Source organism: Micropterus salmoides, unplaced genomic scaffold (assembly GCF_014851395.1).
Source record: "Micropterus salmoides isolate LMB-PRFRI ecotype aquatic unplaced genomic scaffold, ASM1485139v1 Ms_hic_scaffold_10, whole genome shotgun sequence".
NCBI classification, from domain to species: domain Eukaryota; kingdom Metazoa; phylum Chordata; class Actinopteri; order Centrarchiformes; family Centrarchidae; genus Micropterus; species Micropterus salmoides.
The window spans coordinates 11,072,555-11,094,727 of NW_024040041.1; the positions used below are offsets into that span (position 1 = coordinate 11,072,555).

The 22,173-nt window shown below is 40.1% G+C and overlaps 3 protein-coding genes across 3 annotated transcripts; 2 read left to right on the top strand and 1 right to left on the bottom strand.

Moving 5' to 3' along the window:
* Positions 1-1,908: 1,908 nt before the first annotated feature.
* drg2 (developmentally regulated GTP binding protein 2) lies at positions 1,909-8,066 on the bottom strand. The gene is made up of 14 exons (XM_038695923.1): positions 7,927-8,066; positions 7,633-7,725; positions 7,231-7,391; positions 6,982-7,071; positions 6,844-6,904; positions 6,426-6,516; positions 6,019-6,091; positions 5,515-5,605; positions 5,296-5,393; positions 4,995-5,071; positions 4,781-4,869; positions 4,616-4,674; positions 3,498-3,551; positions 1,909-2,254 (listed from the first exon to the last, which is right to left on the bottom strand). The coding sequence occupies exons 2-14, from the start codon at positions 7,694-7,696 to the stop codon at positions 2,168-2,170; spliced, it is 1,095 nt and encodes a 364-aa protein (XP_038551851.1). The 5' UTR covers positions 7,697-7,725; positions 7,927-8,066; the 3' UTR covers positions 1,909-2,167.
* On the top strand, positions 8,062-10,238 carry gfer (growth factor, augmenter of liver regeneration (ERV1 homolog, S. cerevisiae)). Its single transcript, XM_038695948.1, has 3 exons — positions 8,062-8,427; positions 8,984-9,198; positions 9,328-10,238. Exons 1-3 carry the CDS (start codon positions 8,227-8,229, stop codon positions 9,488-9,490), a joined length of 579 nt encoding a protein of 192 aa, XP_038551876.1. The 5' UTR covers positions 8,062-8,226; the 3' UTR covers positions 9,491-10,238.
* Positions 10,239-12,246: 2,008 nt separating this feature from the next.
* syngr3a (synaptogyrin 3a) lies at positions 12,247-18,485 on the top strand. Its single transcript, XM_038695934.1, has 4 exons — positions 12,247-12,582; positions 15,064-15,298; positions 15,877-16,022; positions 16,741-18,485. Exons 1-4 carry the CDS (start codon positions 12,481-12,483, stop codon positions 16,948-16,950), a joined length of 693 nt encoding a protein of 230 aa, XP_038551862.1. The 5' UTR covers positions 12,247-12,480; the 3' UTR covers positions 16,951-18,485.
* The last annotated feature ends 3,688 nt before the right edge of the window (positions 18,486-22,173 follow it).

A 22,173-nucleotide genomic window follows, 5' to 3' on the forward strand; every position in this document is an offset into this window, starting at 1 on the left:
CTCTCCATCCACAATTCATTCTGGCGAGACATCTTTAAGGCATCTTTAAAGCCAGCAGTGTCAACTCAGAGCCCCTCTCTCTTTCTCTCTCTCTCATAAAGCCTCCCACTCAGTCCCCCTCTCCTAGACTAAAGAGATGCTTGTAAATATTTAATGGTGCTATTGTGCTTGTGTGTGTGTGTGTCTGTGTGAACTGGAAGCATTGGCTCAGAGTCTATACTTTCTGGTCAGCCTGCTTTGGAGTGCGGAGAGTGTGACACAAACAGCAGGGCAGCAGAGGTGGACGCAGCGGGGAGGGGTCAGGGGTGACTAAGCCTTACCTGCTTTACAGCTGAGTAGGGATACAGGTGAAAAATCTACACTGTCTTACAGTCATGCCAAGCTGTGCAGATATTAATACTTGGTGGTGTTACCTCAATGTTACCTCCAGTCTATGCGTTGATAAATTTCCTATTCATACAGGGGAGTTTTGCAGCTTTATCAAAGTCCTCCTCCACTCAAAAATGTGTTTTGCTGGGATGTTTGTTCTTCACAGAATGATGTATGCGATACCAAAGTTGGAAAGTTTCTCTGTGCTCTGAGTTTTAGACCGATACATGTAAGCATTGTTTTCTGACAACTACAGTGCACGTACACTGGGAAAGTACTTTTTTAAGTTAAATAGGAGACATCTTGTGTCCAGCAGTTGTGGCTATAATCAACATCTTTATAATAACAATGGATCAAATGTGTAATGCAATAAGGGTCGCATGTAGTGATGAACTCGCAGAGAAGTTGGCCATTAGCATCTTTCAGCTCATTTCAGTTTTTGTTTTAGGCTGACAACCTTTCTGTTTTGGTTACATCTCACCACTCTTTGTATTTTAGCAAGTTCTGAAAAACCAATTATAGCCTATAGCAACAAAAAGTTAGAAAGACGTTAAGAGTTAGCAGCTAACAGGCGAACACCGTGGAGGATTTAGCAGCTTTTGCACATATTTGTTAATTGTTATTCTCCTATATTTTTTCAATTTATATATTTACATAAATACAATTTCCTCTTCCGCTGCATTACATCTGCACAACACAAATCTGGAGTAATGCACATGTAAATATCTGCCATGTTGTTCTTTCTCTGCACAGTTGTATTATTATATTATATATTCTATTATTTTATTCTTCTTTTATAACTTGCATCTGTTTATTCCATATTTATATATTTCTAAATGTATTTATGTCAACTGTATGTTTGTCTACGTGTGGCACCTTATCTCCAAAGCAAATTCCTGGTACGTGTAAAAAACCAACGACTTGGCAATAAAGCTCTTTCTAATTCTGATACTTCAGAGCCAGCTATTTCCCTCAGGAGCTGGTGGGGACCAAAACAGAGCTAAAAGAGTGTGAATTTTGGACTTAAATTCATCATGTAGACCCTAAATGACCAATAAACTTACTTATTGCAGGTTTAAACATTTGAATTTTTCTGTTTTATGTTAAATGGATAAAAGATGTTATTTTGTGTGTCAGTTTATTTAAGGCAACAGGTAGATAGTTTTATAATTCAGAATTACTTTGACATTGAGAGGGTGGTGAAATCACTAATAAGAAAAGTCACATTATGAAATATAAAATGGCATAAAGAGAAAAAATAACATTGTACAATAAAATAATATATAGTTTCTAATATGAAATAAAAATGAAATAACACTTCATAACAATTGAGTCTAAATAATTTCACAATAAATTTAATTTGTACAGAAGTTATTGATTATTTTGTGATAATTACTTTACTCAAACAGCAGCGTCATGCAAAGGGTTTATAGGTGAGGTGTGTGCATGTGACAGAATCTAATCTGGGTGAGATGCAGTTAAATATTCTGCTAATACATAACATCTGATCAAAATAAAACATAAAACAAACACACGGGCTCATTTAACATTTTATGGACTTTATTCCTTCTCCTGCTCATCTTAATCAAAAGGTAAAACAAACCATTTCCTGTCCACAACCTACTTAAATCTGCTCTCATCCATGCGTTTTGTTAATTTTCATATACAAAATAAGAAAGGCTGCTATTTTTCATTGCTGTATATGTACTGTACAGTGAATCTTTTTCCATTATAACTCCTCCAACAGCAGCCTGACTCCTCCTGCTCCGTCTCTCCTCTGTCCAATCAGGAGCTTGTTTTACTTCTTAACGATCTGGATGACGTCCTCGTGCTCCATGATATGCGTTAGGCCGACCCTTTGAGGGCTGTACTTGGTGCTGGTTCCCTGGAAGAGCAAGACGATACAGTTCAGACCCTTCCTTTTTTGTTTCTTTGTGTTTCAAATGTAGTGAATCACTTAAGACAGTGAACTAGATTTCAGAATAAAAAAGATGACTGATCGATGACCAGCAACAAGATTCTGAAGCAGTGAACATCTTCCTGGAGTTAGATATAAAAAGCTCAGAACAGCTGAAACAATGCCTACATTTGTTCGTAGAGTCTGAGAATTAAATTTGTTCTTGTTCTTCTTCTTCTGTATCTGCTTCTCATGTATCATGGCAAAAGGTGAATTTAATTTAGGAAGTAAATTGAGTATAATGGACATTTAATGAAGCTGAAGCACAATGACATTGCTTAGACTGTGTGCATACTAGCCAGCTCTATACTACATTTAATAACAAATATACATTCTGCACTAATGTTGACAGCTCACTGTTTTGCCTATGTGAAAGGAATTTGTGTACCAAGATTTTGTACAAACACAAAATAATACAAGATATGAGCCAGTGGTTATATATCAAACAGACTTTGAACAGCAACAAAAACAAAAAAGTTTTCCCACAGATTTACTGTTTAGTAATTTTCCTAGTGAAACAACTACGTACTTGAAGGATGGCTAGAATTATAGTGATGTACAACTGGCACACTCAAAAGGGAGCAAAGACGTTCACTGGTGAATCCTGGGACTGTCCTAATTAGCTGAACTTTCAATGTACTTCCTCTTATCTGATTTGCTCACCACTAACTACTCGTCTCAGACTGGAGACACAACTGCTCATATTGGGAGAAACATGACCACCATACCACAATGTATTCATCATTTGTAGAAGGGTCACAGTCAGTCGCAGAAAACATAAAGCACATAAGGCTGCTCTAATGTTCTTTCACAAGTCCAACTGCTTTCTTTTAAATTACTTAATGGACATATACAAATTTTACAGCACGAATTATGACCAAGTAACCACCGTTGCTGATAAAAGAACACGATGCTGTGTATTTCTAAATAAATTGATAATATTTTTTCCTGGACAAAAGAACATACTGAACGTCCAAAACAGGTTACAAAGGCCACCATTAAAAAGGCACAGCAGTCACTGAATGTCTAAAGCCCCCCCCATACATGAAATCTACAAACAGTCTGTGTTTATCCTACTCAGTAGGTCAACATTGGAGAGTTAGTTCAAACCATTTATAGGACAAGAGACAATTTAGTTTCTGAGGGTCATTGCCTCTGAAAACTTACTCACCCAAACCAGGGCATATTTGAACTGGCTGGCTAAGGTTCTGTGGATTCGATGGCACTGCGGGTAGAAAGCAAAATGGGCACATTTGTAAACATATCATACAGAGTGCTTATACAGCAGGTCTGCTTACTGTAGTGTGATCATTTATAGGGATGCACCGAAATGAAAATTCTTGGCCGAAGCCAAATATAATGAAAAACTTAAAAACCGAATACCAAACAAGGTTTTTTTACATTCTTATCGATTTATTTTGACTATTTTTTTTTAACCACTGAATAAATTGAATAGTCAAAATGTGCTTTTTACTCAGTGTTTCCCACAGGTTTTGGAGATGGTGGGTTGGTCCGAGGCCCAAGAGGGTTCGGTAAAGTAAATTACATGTGTGCCTTTACTTTTAATGGACACATGTAATAGGTTTTCAACTTTCTGTGAATATAATCCAATTAATCTTATTTCCATACAGTATAGACACCTTATTTTGAAAACTGGACGTTGTCACATGTGTATCTTTGTGCTAAATTCATCAAGTCCAACCCAATTTGATAAATAATGTTTTATGTGGTTCTCATATCGCGTAACATGAAGACTTCATAGCCTCTCTTCAGGTAGGACTCTCATACTGCAACACTTGTCTTTGTAAAGACAAGTGTTGACAGGATAAAGTTGCTCACCTGCCTGTCAGCTCGCTCTGAGCCGTTTCAGTGGATTTACCATAAAGGCTTGAATACGTGTGCACTCCAAATATAGGTGCGGTTAGCTAAATCGCCTTCTCACAAACGAGTGACAGAAACACTCAAAGCGGGTCAGACTGTTGCCTTTTCTAAGAAGTCAGCCACAGATGGAGTGGATGTGCTGGGAGATAATTCAGCAGAACAGTGTCTGCATGATGATTTTTGACACTTTAAAATGCTTCTACGCTGCCGATGTGTCAACGTAATTGTTCAGTAAAAATTCTTCGGTCTTTTGACTTATTAGGCCGAACACTAAAGTGCTTTTTTTTGCTATTTTCGGCTGATTAATTTCAGTTGCCGAACATTCAGTGCATCCCTAATCATTTATGTACAAATGTTCTAAAAATGTTGTATCAAAAGCAAATGTGTGAATTAATGTGCGTAATTTACCACATGTTCTACACTTGCTGCTCTTCTCATAATGATCGCATCATTAAAGTCTGGGCGCTCTAATGGAAAAAGAAGAAATTAATACAAAGTGACTTTAGACGAAGGGCATCTGTGTGCATCTGCATCTCTTGTGTAATGAGCGAATGAGGGAAAATGTGGTTGTACCTCCTCTTTTCTTAGTATAAATGCAAATGAGAGCCAGGTATTCCCACAACGTCTCCAGGAGGTAATCCAAGTTCAACTTCATCCCACAACTGAAATACACGTTTGGACAGAAAAAGGAGGAAGCCGTTTAGCTCCCACATACATACATACATAAAAAGAGTAAAGATGACAGCTACCAACAAAGACTACTGTTATTCACACACACGTATCTGACCTGATGACAACACTGTTAGGTCTGCGAGCCAGGCGGTCCACCTCCTCGATGGAGATTTGATCCACCTTATTGTACACCTGTTGATATCACAAATGATATGAGGGGAAGAAAGAGACTCCAATCTAATCTAGACACAGCTAGAGAGATTAGCCAAAGCCTCGTAACTCCAAATATTGTGATTTTTTTCTTGTTTTCAATTCACAAAGTTTCAATAAACTTTCAGAAAAATATCTTTTGACTTTCAAACCAATTTTAGAGGTACAAGGCTTTGGGCCAATCCAGATGGTAAGTACTGGCATACATATAGGCAAGGCATGTAAACTCTGTTCCCAACAATGACGTCGATGAACTCGTCCGGTGTGCTGTCCTCCCTGAAAAGGACTTCTGCATTAAAGATTTCTGAGGAGAAGGCGTTAAAGAAGTCAACCAAATGCTAGTGTGACATGCTAACAAGGAGATGACAAGGAGATGACAAGACGAATGAGAAGTCAGGAACATGTTTTCCTTCTGTGAAGGATACTGTACTCGTGAAGGATGAGCTGAACCAGTTTCTCTGAGCAGTGGGTGAGAGGAACAGTGGAGTTGTAGGAGAGGCCGCCACCTTTTTTGGGCTACAGAGAGAGACAAATCACACTTCTTTAACCAAGTGTAGTAAAAGAATTTGAGTAATAATTTCTGGAGCTAACAAGGTAGTGTGGATGTTTTGCAAATAATACTAAGGATGTTTTTTACTCCCGCTACCAGCAAGGCCCAATAATGCCACTCTTGTTGTGTCAGTTGGGTCTGTCCATCCAACACAACAAGAGCAAGGTACCTTGAAAGCAATTAATTGTAATTTAGTATTAATATACACAGAGTCCGCCAGCGGTTGTTTCCTAATTGTTATCATTTACCACCATCAGGTCGAAAGTTTTTCTCAACCCACATTTTACTTGCGACAATATCTCAAAAACTACGAGCCATATCTCTTTGCAATTGGCTGCTGATATTCATGGTCAGTTTAGGATGATAACAGAAAATGTACCTTGAAATAAATATTTGGTTTCGTCCTGTTGAGTCTGATGCCCACTGACTCCAACTCTTTTTCTAGAAGTTCTCTGGAAATATATATATATATATATTTTTAAAGACGTTAAAGGCAAGAATCAAGGCAAGGCAAGTTTATTTGTATAGCACCTTTCAACAACAAGGCAATTCAAAGTGCTTTACATAAAAGCAACACAGGGGAATATAAAAAAAGACATTTAAATGTAATTTTTAAAAAGAGTGAAAGAGAATAAAACAGGACAGTAAAAGTTACTGTGCAGTGTAAAATATTAACCAAAAGCCTTAAATTTGATTTAATAAAAGGCAGTGGTAAAATCAGTTGATCAAAGTACTCGTATGCCCCTTAAATCCACTATTAAAACTCAAACAGTGGGCGTCACACACCTCTGAACCTCTCCTTTAGTGGCATCCAACATCATGATGACGACGTCCGCTGTCCTGGCAACAGCAATGACCTGCCGACCTCTACCCTTACCTATAAAAAGGTCAAAGAGTCGGTGTGTTGCTGTCACTATGAAGCTTCAAGCTTGATCTTTTTGTTTTTTCATTATTGTGAGTGGCAGCATCTAAATTATAAACTGGAAAAATCCTTACTCTGAAACAGGCCCCCCATAGATCAACAGACACTCAAGGGTATTTTAATATACACTTATTATTTATTTTGCAGTTTGTCATCATTCACTCATTAATAATTCTGATATAACACTATAATAACAAAACAGACATACTGTACTACAGATCTACAAAGTCACTCACTTTGGGATTAAGCAAACAAAATACAAAAACATGAACCTAAGCATACCTTGGGCAGCACCCTCGATGATTCCAGGCAGATCTAGCAACTGGATGTTTGCCCCTTTGTACTGAAGAGCAACAAAGTGTAAATGACAGAGTTTAAAGCTGCAAGTGTTAGGATCTGCAGTGGTGTGAATGTGTGTACCTCTATGACACCAGGTATGCAGGTGAGAGTAGTGAACTCATAGGAAGCAGCTTCACTGGCTGTTGATGTCATCAAACTAAGGAAAGTGGACTGAAGGACACAACAGAGGATTAAATTAGATCAGCGCATGTTGAGTCTTTAGATTATGAGTCACATGAAGAGTGAGAAGAATGCAGACTTGGCTCAGGTATTTTGTTATTTGTATGTATTTGTGATACAGTACAGGATTAAGAAAACTTGTTGACATACCTTACCCACAGAGGGGAAACCGATGAGAGCAACACGAGCATCTCCTGATTTCATGACATCAAAGCCCTCGCCTTTGGCCCCCGATGACTTGGAGGGCTCCAGGAGTTGGGCTCTGTATTTGGCTAGCTTGGCCTTGAGCAAACCAAGATGGTACTCAGTGGCTGCGGGAATGAACGGGAAAAATGTGACTCAAAAAGAAGTCTTACTGTGACTTTAAAGGCTTCAGTGCATTACAAGTTCTTACTCTACAATAATGTATGAGAGGAATTAAGAAAGGCTGCTACAAAACTGTAACACCAGCACAACCGCAGCTCTACTTCAATTTCTGAGATATTAACGAGTAAACACACACACACACACCTAGTTAGCAGTACAGTTAGCCCCGCTGCTGTCCTCTCTCACCTTTGTTTTTCTGCGTCCGAGCGATTTCTCGCTCTATTTCCGCGATTTTCTCCAAGATCCCCATAGTGGCAGTTCAGATGGGCTACAGCTACACTGACAGGGAGAGAAAATAAAAAAAGAAACGTGTCACTCCACAGTTGTTAGCTTTGTTAGCCACCCGGCTAACCAGGGGGACTTAACAGTTGACAATCCGCGTGAAACACAGTGAGACAGCACATGCAGCTTTGAATGAGTATCCACATAAAACACAGACAATGTCAACAAATAAAATGCTGTCAAATGGTAGAAATTTACACTTTGACAGATGGTACACTCCGCGGCATGCACAAGTGACTAACATCACAAACCGGAACACGTTCCGTGCCCACTGACGGTCCGGGTGAAACAAGGAGATGTTATCCCATGTATCTTTACCGCTCACATCAACCGGGGGTTGTGTAACCATGACATTGTCCACGCGGTAGAGTAAAATATTAAAAAGCTATAATGTGTCCGAGTCGGAGGTAGCTGCCTTTCAACAGCCGGACATTCCTGAAGTGTATCGATATTAACGTTAAAGGTCAGTCAGAGTTATTAACTTTGCTAATAGCGAACATGGCTGCGCCCACAGGACCAGGGGGACCATCAGCCGGGTTTGAAGGCTTTCCGTTCGCAGTGGCCGGCAAACCAGCAGAGGACAGCTCTGGTAGAGAGCAGGAGCAGACAGGGGGTGTGAAAAAGAAGCCATGCAGGGCCTGCACGGACTTTAAGTCGTGGATGAAGGTCCAGAGGAAACAGACGACAGCTGCTGTACAGGTGACATGAAGCCAAGGAGGGATGCTGAGATCAGTACTTTCATAAAGTTTGGCCTGACAAGACGATGGTTTATGAACTTCTTTTTTTAACGGTCAATGCACCAAATTCTGGCTTAACTTTCCATTTGGGCGACAGATCTTTCTGTAACAAATGCCAAGTGGTTAGTTCTCCGTTGAGCTTTATCAGGAAGTCTGTTGTTTCATGACGCAATGACCCATGGTTGTTGAATTTGGTTTCACCCTGTAATACCAAAGGCCCTTGGGAACCACTTTTCAGAATAAAATGTCACCACATTTGGTCTAAAGCGTATAATCTTTATAGTTATTTTATACCGATCTCCAAGGGACAGTGTGTCTTTCCCGGCGTTAGTGAGAAACTTGCCTGTAGAACAGGATATGAGCAGTGCATGTATATCCTTAAAACAACCACAGATCAACATTTAAATCACTCAATGCAACAGGCGTTCCTGTCTATTCGCTTTGAATTAACGTCTGATTGACTCTGCAGTTTGTGGCTCGGAGTGTGTTTGAATACTCATGTCCGTATGATTCTCCAGGAGAATGGAGCTGCAGAGTCGGAGCAACAACCAGACCCACAATGTCCATTGGACAGGGAAGAGTTAGGGCGTAACACCTGGTCGTTCCTGCACACTATGGCAGCATATTACCCCGACCATCCATCGTCCACCCAGCAGCAAGAGATGGGGCAGTTCATCAACCTTTTCTCCAAGTTCTTCCCCTGCGATGAATGTGCAGAAGACCTCCGGGGCAGGTCAGACCACAGCTCTTTTGTCTTTGAGTCTTTGGTTTTAGCACAAGCAAGCAAACAGATATGCAGCGGTTTTCACATTTGAAGATAAAGAGCAGGCAATTTCTAAATTCACCCTGTCCCCCTTCACAGATTAAAAAACAATCAGCCGGACACCAGGAGTCGCCATGCTCTTTCTCAGTGGCTCTGTCAGCTCCATAATGGCATCAACGCGCGGCTGGGCAAGCCTGAGTTCGACTGCTCCCGTGTGGACGAGAGGTGGAAAGATGGATGGAAAGATGGTTCCTGTGACTAAGGTGTGAAGAAAACGTCCTTCCTGTCAGTGCAAAACTTTCTTTGAGTGGAAACAGCACAAAGTGGAGCTCACATTGTGGTGACACACTGCGCATAGAGAGTGTCTTTTCTCGTTTTGTGGTTAGTTAATATAACTGATCTGGTAATAAAATTAAATGTAAAAAACACACAAGTATTCCTCTCTGTTTGACAGGCCTCAGAGTGAAACAAAGCAAAGTTTCACTGAACTTCTTGATGTGGGGAGTTTTAAAAGTTCAGGATACAAATGTTTATTGACATTCTACGTTCAGTCTTGTGTGGAATACAAAACACATTAGATTTACCTGTTAAAGCAGTAAATTTAGCTATTAAAATGCTGCCCTGACTGAAGTTGGGGTTTTGATGTCAACCCAGATTTACCACCACAACAACAATCGATATCACTTTCTTAAATGTGTGAAAAATATTTATTACAGAGATGTCATTATATCAGTGATTAATTGGAGCTTTCACTTTTAAATATGTCAGATAAATATATGTATAAATTACATAGTGATGATTATAGAATGTTTTTTCATTGTAATACCACACTCAGTTTTTGTGTTTGTACGGTGGCGTATCTGCCGAATGTGTTAATTTATTTGCATAATATAGTGCTTGAATTAGTAATGATGTCATTTTCTAATTACAGCCATGACTGATTGATCATTTAAGTAATTAAATTAAGTATAAATACATGTATTTTGTAGCTCATAAAAGGCGGTTATTTACTTGTGTTTCTCTGTTTCATGTAAATATTTTGGCTGTTGGTCAGACACAGTAGGTTCTTTTTAACCACTTTGGGAACTCTGGTAACATGTAATGGGCATTTGTCATTGTTTTTGACATTTTATAAGACAAACAATCCACAAATTTAGAAAATAGGTTAGTGGATGAAACACCTGTTAGTTTTAACACCATGTGAAGCCCTTGTCGTGAACGTCAGTCATGTCACCTGATCAGTCTGTGAGTTAATAATAAACACTGATCATTCATTTGTTATTTAAGGAGCCAGTAAAGGACACACTGACACACTCACACAAGTCTAGTGCTCCAATGCTACTGTTTGTTTTACCGCTATCATGATCTACATTCATCCTCTTTTTGTTTATATGTATCAACAACCAGTATTCATCCTCAATGTTCGAATTACTTCCTTTCTAATACTTGTGTTTGTCTCCTTTACATTTGTCAACATTACTGTTAAATGATTGGATTTTGAAGATGTCACTGACCTCTAGTGGTGTGAGCCATGTGTGCATGAAATTGTAAAACAGCAGCTTTAGTTTCCAATTTTCACAACACTATTCCTGTTTTTACAAAACCAATATAAAGGACAACTTCGATTATAATGATACCTACAGAGCAGCAGATAGTGTGAAGGATCAGCTCTGTTCTCTTATGGATAATCTCATCTCCTGCCTGCGTGTGTATGTGGACTTTATCCACTGTTAAGCAGAACTGTACTTAATCTATGATATAAGAATAATATTGTATCAGTATTCAGGATGCATGTATTTGACAGTCAAGTTAATTTTATTTATACAGTATAAAGCCCAAAACCAGTGTGGTGGGCCAAAACACAGTAATCTGCAGCACGAGCGTGGTGAAGCTCATAATTTTATGTTGAGACAGTTTAGTATTCAGCTAAATGGTCATTGCTGAGTCTACAGTAATTGGCGCATATCCCATGATGAGCGGCATGTGACTATACTGTGCTGTTGTATTTGGCAAAGCAACATCATCATCATCATGAGACTTTTCTCCATGTGGTATTTTATCATTTGTAATGTTTGTGGCTGATGAACGATTCAGGCACATTTTTGCTCAGTGTATTGTTTGTAACCTAGAGTCCTTGAGGCCAGTATTTAGATGTCCAGCTTTTACTGAACTTCTATAATACCTCCAGGGCTGTATCTGCCATTTTGGACAATGAGGTTGTGTTCAGTGTGTAATTCTGAGTGGAGTTTCATTATATTTTATAGGCCCCTAGTACCCACACAGGCGTTTTCACTTAATTTGATTAGACTTTGTCTCAGGGCACAGAGACCATGCACCTGTTAAGGTGGCACAGTTTACACCTTTATTATTCTTATTAGACCGATGTGGAATTTTTAAGACCAATACCGATTTCACTATTTGAGGATTTTAAAATCCGACCATCAGATATATCAGCCGATATTCTTTTTTTCGTTTCTATTTCAGAAACACATAACGTTAACATTATTCCTAGCATTTGTTATGTGTAGTTATGAGACCTCAACAAGATAAAAATAGTTTAAAAATATTTTTTTTTATAATAAATAATCCCTGATGATGCCATAGTGACTTTTTTTTTTTTTTTTTTTACCAGAAAGACTGCATTTGGAAGTTTGGGAAGAGTTTGGAACATGTGGATGACTACTAGTCAGGGAGGGGCTTACCAAAGATGACAACTTGCATGGAAGTGAACCATTGTTATTAGAGCTTGAAAGTCAGGATATCTCAGCTGTGCTGCTTTGATTTTGACCATTCTTTTTGTAATGTGCATCTTGTGGCTCCCCAATTTATAAGGAAGTAGCCTAGGATAGGCCTACTAAATTGCTGGAGGCCACAACAAATGATGGTAGCCTACCACAAACATTGTTTGTTTGTTGGTTGGTAGGTCTGCTCATTAGGGGCCTGCCTGGTTTTATTTCCCCTTGTGGGCCTATAAGCCCCTATCATTTTAATATCTGTACAGGCTACAATATTCCATATTAGCATGACAGTATTAAATTTGGTCTAAATGGCTTATCCCACCTCAGCCTGTAGCGGGGGTACTTCGGCCACGCACGCTCCGCCACTCGCGGCGCCCTCCTCTGTGCCCGCGCGCCTCTGGGTGCGCGCAGGACCCTTCACTACAGCAGAGAGCAGCAGCGCATCCATCCTGCCGTGGAGCCGGGAGCGTGGACCCGCGAGGAGCGCACAGAGAGAGAGACACACACACAGAAGATGGACGGAGTCGGATCGTTCGGAGCGGGCCGGGCCGGGACCACTATAGACCCGATTGCCTTCGCCAAACAGCCGCAGACCATCCTCAGAGTGCTGTCCTGGGTGAGAGCGGGTTTTTCCGGGACTGCTGTTTGCGCGCTCGCGTGTGTATGTGTGTGTGTTTATGTAGGGGGGTCCTCTCTGTTGTCGTTGCTGCGCGAGACCCGTGACGTGTTCTCACTGCAAATAGACCCCAGAAATCCAGAGATAATTGATAAGCAGGGTGTGTTAATGGCAACCATGGAAGGAATGGTTTATAAGATGAGTGTACTGATATAGAAATGTACCGTACAGGGTGTAACCAAGGCCTGGTGGTTGTGTGACACCCTGACCATGAAACTGATCTCACTACAGATGTTTTTTTTTCTGGCAAAAACCGACCTATCCTCATTTTACAAATCTTCTTTTAAAATTGCTTTATCAGTAGGCCTAGGCTACAAGCTGAGATGTGCAGTGGACCCGGACAGTGTAGAAAAGGAGAGAGACAGAGCCTATTGGTTCCTCAGCCTCCTCCTACTTGTTATTCACGCCAACCAGACTATTATTTTCTTCTCTAAAATATAACAGTGCTATTTACCACGCACACCGTCTTTGTTTAAATCGCCACTCATATTTTCAGCTAATGATTTTGCTGATTTACCCTAAACGGTCGTCGTTTATTATCTCACCCGTGATTGGTTCGCGATCATCATTACGTGCCCTGACGTTTGATGTAACGCATCACCTTTGGGTGACACACAGAAGGTCTTTTTTTGCCAGTGCAGGGATCTCTGAAACACACAGCGGAGGGATCTTTCCAGGACTGTGCAATGTGTGCAAATAATTCCTGATGAGTCTCTGGCTACCTTTGGGTGTAGGCAATTATATCTAGACCTATTGTACACATACTGATATGGTTTGAGTTTTTGTTGTGTAGGTTAAAAAAGCTATACTGTAGTGAGCCTGGATATGTGTGAGCCTATTATGAAGGAAGAACTCACGCTCCAGTTCAGATAGCCAACAGCAAGCATGTTTTAAACAATTTGGGATGATGTGCTTTAAAGCTTAATTGCCCATTAAGTTGTTTGGGTGTATTTTTCCCATGGCAGCTTAAAAAATCTTCAAAATGTAGATCGTGCCACATCACATCTTGATATTCAGCCTGCAGCTGCAATCAGCGGTGGAAGAGGCACTCAGATCTTTAAGTAAAAGTACCAATACCACAATGTAAAAATACTCAGTTACAAGTAAAAGTCCTGCATTCAAAATCTTACTCAAGTAAAAGTACAAAGTATCAGCAAAATGTAGGCCTACTTATATTATCAAAAGTATATGTAGGCTACTTTATGGAGAAAAATGGCCCATTATTGAGGCCTACTAATGTGTAAAACTACTTTATATAAATGTTAAACCAGTGATCCTTGGGGTTAGAAGTAGCCTATAAAGCAGCATAAAAATGAAATGGAAATACAATCAAGTAGAGTACAGTAGTAGGCCTACAGTACTTCTAAATGTACTTTAAATCACTTGCTACAAAGATGAGAAGAGATACCAGAAATCCATTTCCAGAACAAGAAGAGGTGCCACCTTGTCCATCCTGGGTATCCTCAATAAAAAAACAGCACATGCTGCTTTTTGACTTACTCTCACTTTCTCTGCTGGAACAAGGGCATGTTCCTCTATTTCTAGATCATACAGCAGACTGCAATAAGTGACAAGGAAATCAAAGTGTAAAGCAGATATGCGGGAAAGTAGGGGTAGAGTAAAAATAAGTAACAGATTGATAACACAATATCAGGATATTCAATAGTGGAATTTCCCCATTGAATATATCTTTATCATATCTGTAGCATTTTTATTTTATTTTTAAGTAGCTTTCTCATGCTGATCTACTAAAAGCACCTGAGGTTGTATCTGCACAGATTATAGCCACACATGTGATTAGTTTCAAAGGAGGACCTGACATTATCCCATTGTGTGCCCCTCCGCCATCATATGACCCACACCCAAGTGTGGGTGCTTTTCTGCGTGTGTGTGTGTCACATGACCCTATTCTGCCATCAAGTGTTAGTCAGCTGATCAGTGTCAGTGTGTGAGTCCAGAACAGAGGTAGAAAGAAATACACACTATTACAAATCAGACCTAAAGAAGGGTGTTATTCATGAAAATGGGATGAACTAACAGGGGGAAAAAGTGTGATGGCATTAGCTGTATCAACCTTTATCACACAACCTCTTTTGGTGCACACACTGCCTCGGGACGAAATGATTCTTGAGGGGAAGTGAAGCATCCACCTCTTCAGTCAGTCAGAGAGAAAGAGAAAGGAAATTAGGTTAATGCCTTTATTCTGAGCATGCTCACAGACGTTCAGCCACAATCCTGGTTCCAGTGAGCCTGCAACAGTGTTTGTTAAAGAGAGGGAGACAGTAGGAGGATTAAAGAGATACGTTTATTGTTTGTTTTTTTGGTTACTCGCTCTGGTGTTCCTCCTTATTTTACATCCTCTTCCATGTCTCTCACTTTCTTCATCTATCCCTCTCCTCTTCCTCGTGCCCCCCTCCACAGATATTTTCGCTGGTGGTCTTTGCCTCCATCGTGAACGAGGGTTATGTCAACCTGGGCAGCGAGCGTCTCCACTGCATCTTCAATCGTAATGCAGACGCGTGCAACTACGGTGTGTTCGTGGGCCTGGTGGGCCTGCTGTCGTGCTCCTTCTTTTTCCTGCTCGACTACAAGTTCTCCTCCATCAGCTCCGTCAAAGACAGGAAGAAGGCTATCATGCTTGAGATCGGCTTCTCGGGTGAGGAGGCAATCGTGTTTGGTCATATTTTCACACACAAGTAGACTGAGGTGACAGAAATGTGTTTTATTTCCAGTTTTTTATTACATAATTCTTACAACTTACCAAGAGTCAGGAAGTGCAAGACACCTCGTTTTGCACTCTGGACATTCATTGTTAGCCTGTGATTTGTCAGACTGCTAAGAGACAGTGTCAGTGATGTGAATGATCTTTTAAAATGAGACAGGACCTTACACATTCAGTGAGTATTACTGTAAAGACACAACTGGCAGGATTCAAAAGGCTGAGTTTCCCCAAAATGCCAAAAACGTAGCCCAACCAGGCTCAGTTCTCAGAATTCTGCTGTTTTGCACCACAAGACATCAAGAGAAATGAAACCTGTAGACTTACATTGGAGAAAGTATTGGAGAAATTAAAGTATTTTTAATTTCGAAAGGGAACAAAGAACTGCTGTAGCGGGCTGGGATCTGAGAACTCAACCGCTGCAGGTCATTTTGTTTCATGCAGAAAGTCAACTTGGAAATTACCTTTCTTGCAGTTTTAACAACGTGTCTCATTGTTCCGCCGGTTTCTGGCAGGTTTCTGGACCTTCCTATACTTCGTAAGTTTCTGCTTCCTGGCCAATCAGTGGTCTCAGACCACGGCTGATGAGCTGCCACTCAATCAGGGGGCAGATGCAGCCCGGGCTGCAATCGCCTTCTCTTTCTTCTCCATAATCACTTGGGTAAGAACATGCAGCTACACAGAAAAGACGAGAAAAGTTAGTAACACTTCAAGCAGAGGCTCTGGATTAGAGGCAGCCTGACCAGTTGGGCCGCTGTGCCTGGTAGACCCGTTTAATAATCCATCCATGACCTAAACAATCGACAGTAGGCCTAATTCCTTTCTGACTAAATTTAAAGAGAGAAACTGGTCATGCCTCTGCTGAACCGTAAGTAGTTTGTGACTTCTGATGCTTCATCGATTTTCTTTTTTTTTTTAAGTGAAACATTGGGTGAGAAGATTTGACTCTCATAACTGTCTGTTAAATATGAAGCTGCAGCCAGAAGCCGGTTAGTTTAGCATAGCACAAAAACTGGAACTGGGTGGAGACTGTATAACAAAATCGGCCTACCAGCATCTCTAAAGCCAAACTATTACTTCTTCTTCTCTCCGCTGGTTGCGTGGAAACCATAGACTGTATAATATTTAATCCACAGACATGAGTGTGGTATCAATTTTCTCTTCTAACTCTCCCAAGAATGTTATTTCCCAAAGTGACAATTCGTTTAAGGCAAGTCAAGGTAACTTTATTTCTATAGACTAAAAGAAACTGCTTTAAAATCCTGCCAAATATCTGGTTGTGAAAACTGAGTCTTGATTTAGTCTAGCTTACTTTGATAACGACTTGTTTTTGTCTGATCTCTTCATCCCCACCCCCCTTCCCCCTGCTGCCCCTATAGGCTGGTCTAACAGTGCGTGCGGTCCAGAAGTATATGCTCGGCACGGACATGACTCTGTTCACCACGGAGCACATGGACGGCGGCGCGCCCACCCAGCCATACCCCTCCAATTCACCTGTAGGCGCCACCACTGAGACCGCAGAGGCCTACCAGAGCCCACCATTCACCGAGAACAACGCAGCACCCACGTACCAGGTTCCCATTTACTAGATAGGTAGACCTGATGGTGGAGGAGGAAGGGATGAGAGGAAAGTGATAAAAATTGCTTTCTGTGATGTTACACCTGTTGTTGTTTATGTGTTGATCTGGGCTGAGTTTTCAGTAATTGTTCAAAAACGGCCTCGCCACCTCCTCTCGTTCCCTTTCCTTCCTTAACATTCCAGCTTTACCTCGCACTTTTCCACACCTGTATGTTGAACTCAATCTTCTGCTTTAGCAAATCCAGTGTTGTCAGATCAGAGCAGATGAGAGAAAAAGAGAACAAGAGGAGGAAATGTAGACGAGGAGGCCACGGTGCAGTATTCAAACATTATTTTGAAAAAGAAGAGATCAACAAGTGAGTGACTCCACCACAAAGCAGTATTAGATGACTAAAAATAGTGCAGAATCCACTCACATACAGCACCTTCATATTATTCTCTTCATTCATTTAAGTGTCAAAATCCCCTTTCATGCCAAACAGTACGGGGAATGTTTTTTTTATTTATTTTTTTTAGCTACAGTATGGTCTGGTCTTTCCTCCCCCTCTCTCTGCTGCAGTTAAAAGTGATCATGTGTATTGAATCTGCATGTTTCCAAACTTAGATATCAACTAAGTGCCATACTGTACTGTATCTCTCAGACAGTGACTTAATTTAGTAGATTTCCACATGCTGTAAAAAAAAAAAAAAAATACAACAACAATGTTTTGTGACCAAGTGCAATATCTCACATTCTTATGTAGGTAGGTATATACTGTACTGTAGGTAGGCTAGTTACGGTCAGAGTAGACCAATTTTAGGCACTGTCTCAAATTACATACTACTCTTTGAATTGTACTAACAAATCTCAGGCATTTTTCCAAATTTAAAGTGTCGATCTGAACTATCCTGGTGAAGTTTGCAAGATATGGAAGTTACTGTATATCCAACAGATCATGACATAACTTTTCATCTACACAACAATTTAAATAAAATTAGTATTGGTCAAGAATCCTTTATATCATCTCTTTGAGTATTTACTGTATGGTCTTCCTCTATGTGGTGGAATGATTATTTTAACCCTTTTTAAAGATTAACAGTGTCACAATGCAAAATATTCCTTTGAGTACATTATCACATTAACTGTGTGAATGTAGTTCATACATGTACAAGGGTCAGTTTTCCAGGTTGATTGTTCTTGATTGGTTGATTGAAGATTTAAGATCACTTTTCAGTCTGTACCAGATAAGGGGGAATATAGAATGGGCCTACTGGGCACAGGCTGAGGGCCCAAGTGGCCCCTGGGCCACAGCCTCTGTTTGAAGTTACCATTAACATTTACATCTACAGAGATACAAAAAGACTACAAAGAAACACAAAAAACCCATAAAAGGTACCAAAAACAAGAAGGAGACAAAACTTAGAGAAGCAAAACAAGCACAGAGATTCAAAAAGACTAAGAGACAAAAAGCAACCACAAATAGGCACAAAATTACTACAAAGAGATGCAAAACTAGAAAGAGAAGCAATACAACCACAAAGAGTCAAAAAGACTACAATGAGAGAACAGACCGCAAAGTGATGCTAAATTGCTACAATGAGACACAAAACAACTACAAAGAAACACAAACAGACCACAAAGAGATGCTAAATTGATACAAGGAGACACAAAACCATCACAATCATCAAAAGAGAGATTCAAAATGATGCAGCCATTGTTTAGTCGTTTTGTGTCTCTTTCAGCCATGGGGGTTCATGCTTCTATCTAGTGGTGTAGGGGAAGGGGAGGTGGGGGCTTTCACATGTCTGTGCCCAGGGGCCCATTGTCTCATAATCTGTCCTGGGTGCCAGAGAGTAGTATGTGTAGTGTGTCACTTGAGACAGTGTCCTTTGTTGAGTGGTGAGTGTGTGTAAAATTGGTCGAGCGGGGAGATTCTAGGTAAGTCAGGTCTGTTTATGTTTACGTTTTAGAAGCTGCCAAACTGCCCTGTGTTCTTATTGCTGTCTTCTGATTACCATGTTAGTAGTATGTTGTTAATGTCTATAGGGTTTTATGTAACCACAAAGCAGGAGGCAACAGATGAGCGTTCATTCAGTGTGGGAGGTCGGGTTGCTGGAGCATTCAGTGCAGTCTCAGGCAAAAGAAAAATCTTTAGGTGGGATGTCAAGGATCGCTAGCTGGCTAATTCATTGATCCTTCGATCCTGCCATTGAGGGGGTGGGTGGTGGTTGGAATTTGTTGCCATGGTGACAGGGACAGGGTTGGATGGATGTGGGTCACTGGGGGCCCCTGATGTAGATAGTAACCATGGTGTGTAGCAGTGTCTGTGTCGTGGTTCACGTACACTCGCTATCAGTGAATCTGTAGTTTAGGTGTGTGTGTGTGTGTTTGTGTGAGTGCGTCCACGTGCAACAAGTGTACATGTGCACGTGTGTTAGCAGGCATGAGCGATGAGTGGGTCTGTTTGTGTGAATGTGTGGAGTTAATTCAATTTTGTGGAGCATAAAAGTTCATTTCTTGAACATGTATTTATGCAGAGGAGGAAATAATAAGTCTGTTACACCATTTAATCGTTTCCCCCAAATAAAAAATAACATTTATGCTATATATATTGTCACTATCACTGTTAAGATATCTGAAACTAAGAGTTGTTGTTTTTGTTGATGGACAGAGCCAAATATAAAAATATAACTGACCTGTAGCCTTGCCTACTATTCTAACTGATCCTGTGTAACCAGACCAGAGAAGGAACTGCAGCACCGGGACAACCGGGGCTCTCAGAGTTTAATCATGACAATAATGCATGAAAGTGTTGTATAGAAATCATCATATATTGAATACTATGTCATTCTTAAGTTGACTCCAAGATGTTTTGCAAAGTGAGATTCGCCTACCATCAATGCAGCTATCAGGATTCTTTCTTGTGTTATATTTGTCACAGTTTATTGTCAGAATTGAGACCATGCATACAAACAACGCCTTGTTTCTTCAGTGATGTTACCTTAACCTCATGATCTTGTCGGTGTGTGTACATGTCTCAAATATCCAGGTCCCACAGTGCTGACTGTAACAGGAAGGTAACGTTAAACTGTGGTAAAGAAATCTAAATGTGACCCCAGAAACCTAATCACACAAAACAGGTGATAGTGAAGTAGTCATTATTAATGAGGTTAATGATCACAATGTAACCATGCAGATGACTTTAGTTGTAAAGAAGTAAGCCCTTATTTTTAATGCAGTCTTAAGGCAAGGACTGAAATAATTTCAAAGCCGTCAGTTTAAAGAATAACAAGTTTAAGATTAACCTGTGAGCATGATTTTTTATAACAAACATTTTATTCAGACTGTGTCAGCAAGTTATATATATATTATAAGCTGATGGCTAACACAGGAGTATTTTCAGGATTTGGTGTGGGACAAGGTCCAAATGGGTGCTGGAATATTACTGGGGGTTTCAGGTACTCGGTGGTATGGGTTGTTACCGTTACGTCTAATGGTGCACTTAAAAGGACTGTACTTTGTGGTTTTTCATGTTGTAGCCCATTACCTGCAAGTTGTGTGCATCGATTATTAATCTTTAAAACAGCCACTGGTTTTAGTCTAATATGATATCAGCTTGCTGAGACAGTAATTAGACATTATGCAACGACCTCTCAAATAGTAGTTTTCATTAGTTAGTGGCGGAGTCCGCCATTCACACACTGAATTCAAATGAAGTCGTAATTCTCCATGGAAGGAAATAAATTAAAAATCTTCTGGCATGCTCTGGAAAATGCCAAGAACAAGTATGCTAAAATGTGAAAAACCAGCAGTATAGTTCTTTAAATCTTAGGTTGTTAGTAACCTGTTAACTGTGGTTAGGGCAGACTGGGGTATTGATGATGGTATTAGGTACTTATGGGGTGCTGTCAGATCAGGTTGTATTATTGTTCTCTGTGCTTCGGTCTCTTCTTCCGTCAGTGTAGTAGATAAAAATAATAATACAAGCATTCTCTATGTTTTGTGCTTAAGCCCATGTACACTACCGTGGTATTGGTTGATTGTCAAATTCAGTACGTTATTGAAGTAAATGGAACCTGTGTGTGATGCTGTCTAGGGTCTGGTTTATCCTGTACTACTGAAAAAAAATATTAATTATTTATTAACTAGAATGCACTCTTTGTTGGAAATACTTTGACTACTCTAAAGGGGCCGTCGGCACCAAAATCAAAGGTTTATGTGATCATGATGTCGTTTTGTTAGAGAAAATAAAAGGTGATATGTAGTGACGCTGGGGCCATCAGTTATGTGGTTTTCAGTAAATACATTGCATGGATGTTACAATATCTTCCCCTATAATGATAATGAAAATTTAACCCTCATCGACCAACAAACAAGTTAACATTGATTTAAACATGTTTCTTCCGGTTCTGAAGGTGTTTGATCTCTTCAGTGTAAAAACGCTGTGTACAGAGATGTGTGTCACTGTCTATTACCTGAATGTCTCTGGACTGCGGTCTGACCGTCACTCTAATAAAAAAGAAAACATGTTTTGGACTGGCTGTTATGTCCCTGACTTTAATGTGTGAAGATTTTTATCAACAAGCAGCTATAACCTTTATCTTTATAATAATGTTGTTTATGGCCGCAGCAGGCAGCTTTTTAGTGAAAAAGCAACATAAAACCACTGTACATTACCTGCTCAGCATCAAACAGTACAGACCCACAGTCAGAGACTAGCTGGTGAACATTTAGCAAACTCTTCCAAACAAAATTTTGCAGCCGACGTGCCGGATCCAGTTGGTAGGTACCAAAAAGAGAGCCATATAAGATTGATTACTGCACTTACATTCATCAAGTGGCCATAAACACAACTCCAGATGAATAATAATGTTGCTCTGTAACTGCTGAGTGTATAAATAAGCAACTGTTAACAAGTTCACCACATCAACTTTGGTTTGGTTAGAGCTGCAACCAACAATTTTCATTGTTGATTAATCACTATTTTCAAGGTTAAATCAATTCATTATTTTTGGTTTATAAAATGTCAGAAAATGTCCATCGGTGGTTTTCAAAGCACAAAACAACTTCTGAAAATGTACAGTTTTGTCCACAATCAGATATTCAATTTCCTATCATACAGTAAAGAAACCAGAAAATAGTCACATTTAAGAAACTGAAAATGTACTCCCCCCCCCTCTTAAAAATGGCTGTTGTTCAAAGCTTGTTTATGCTCATCTGAACTGGCCAAAAAGATCTGTTATTGCAGGTTTA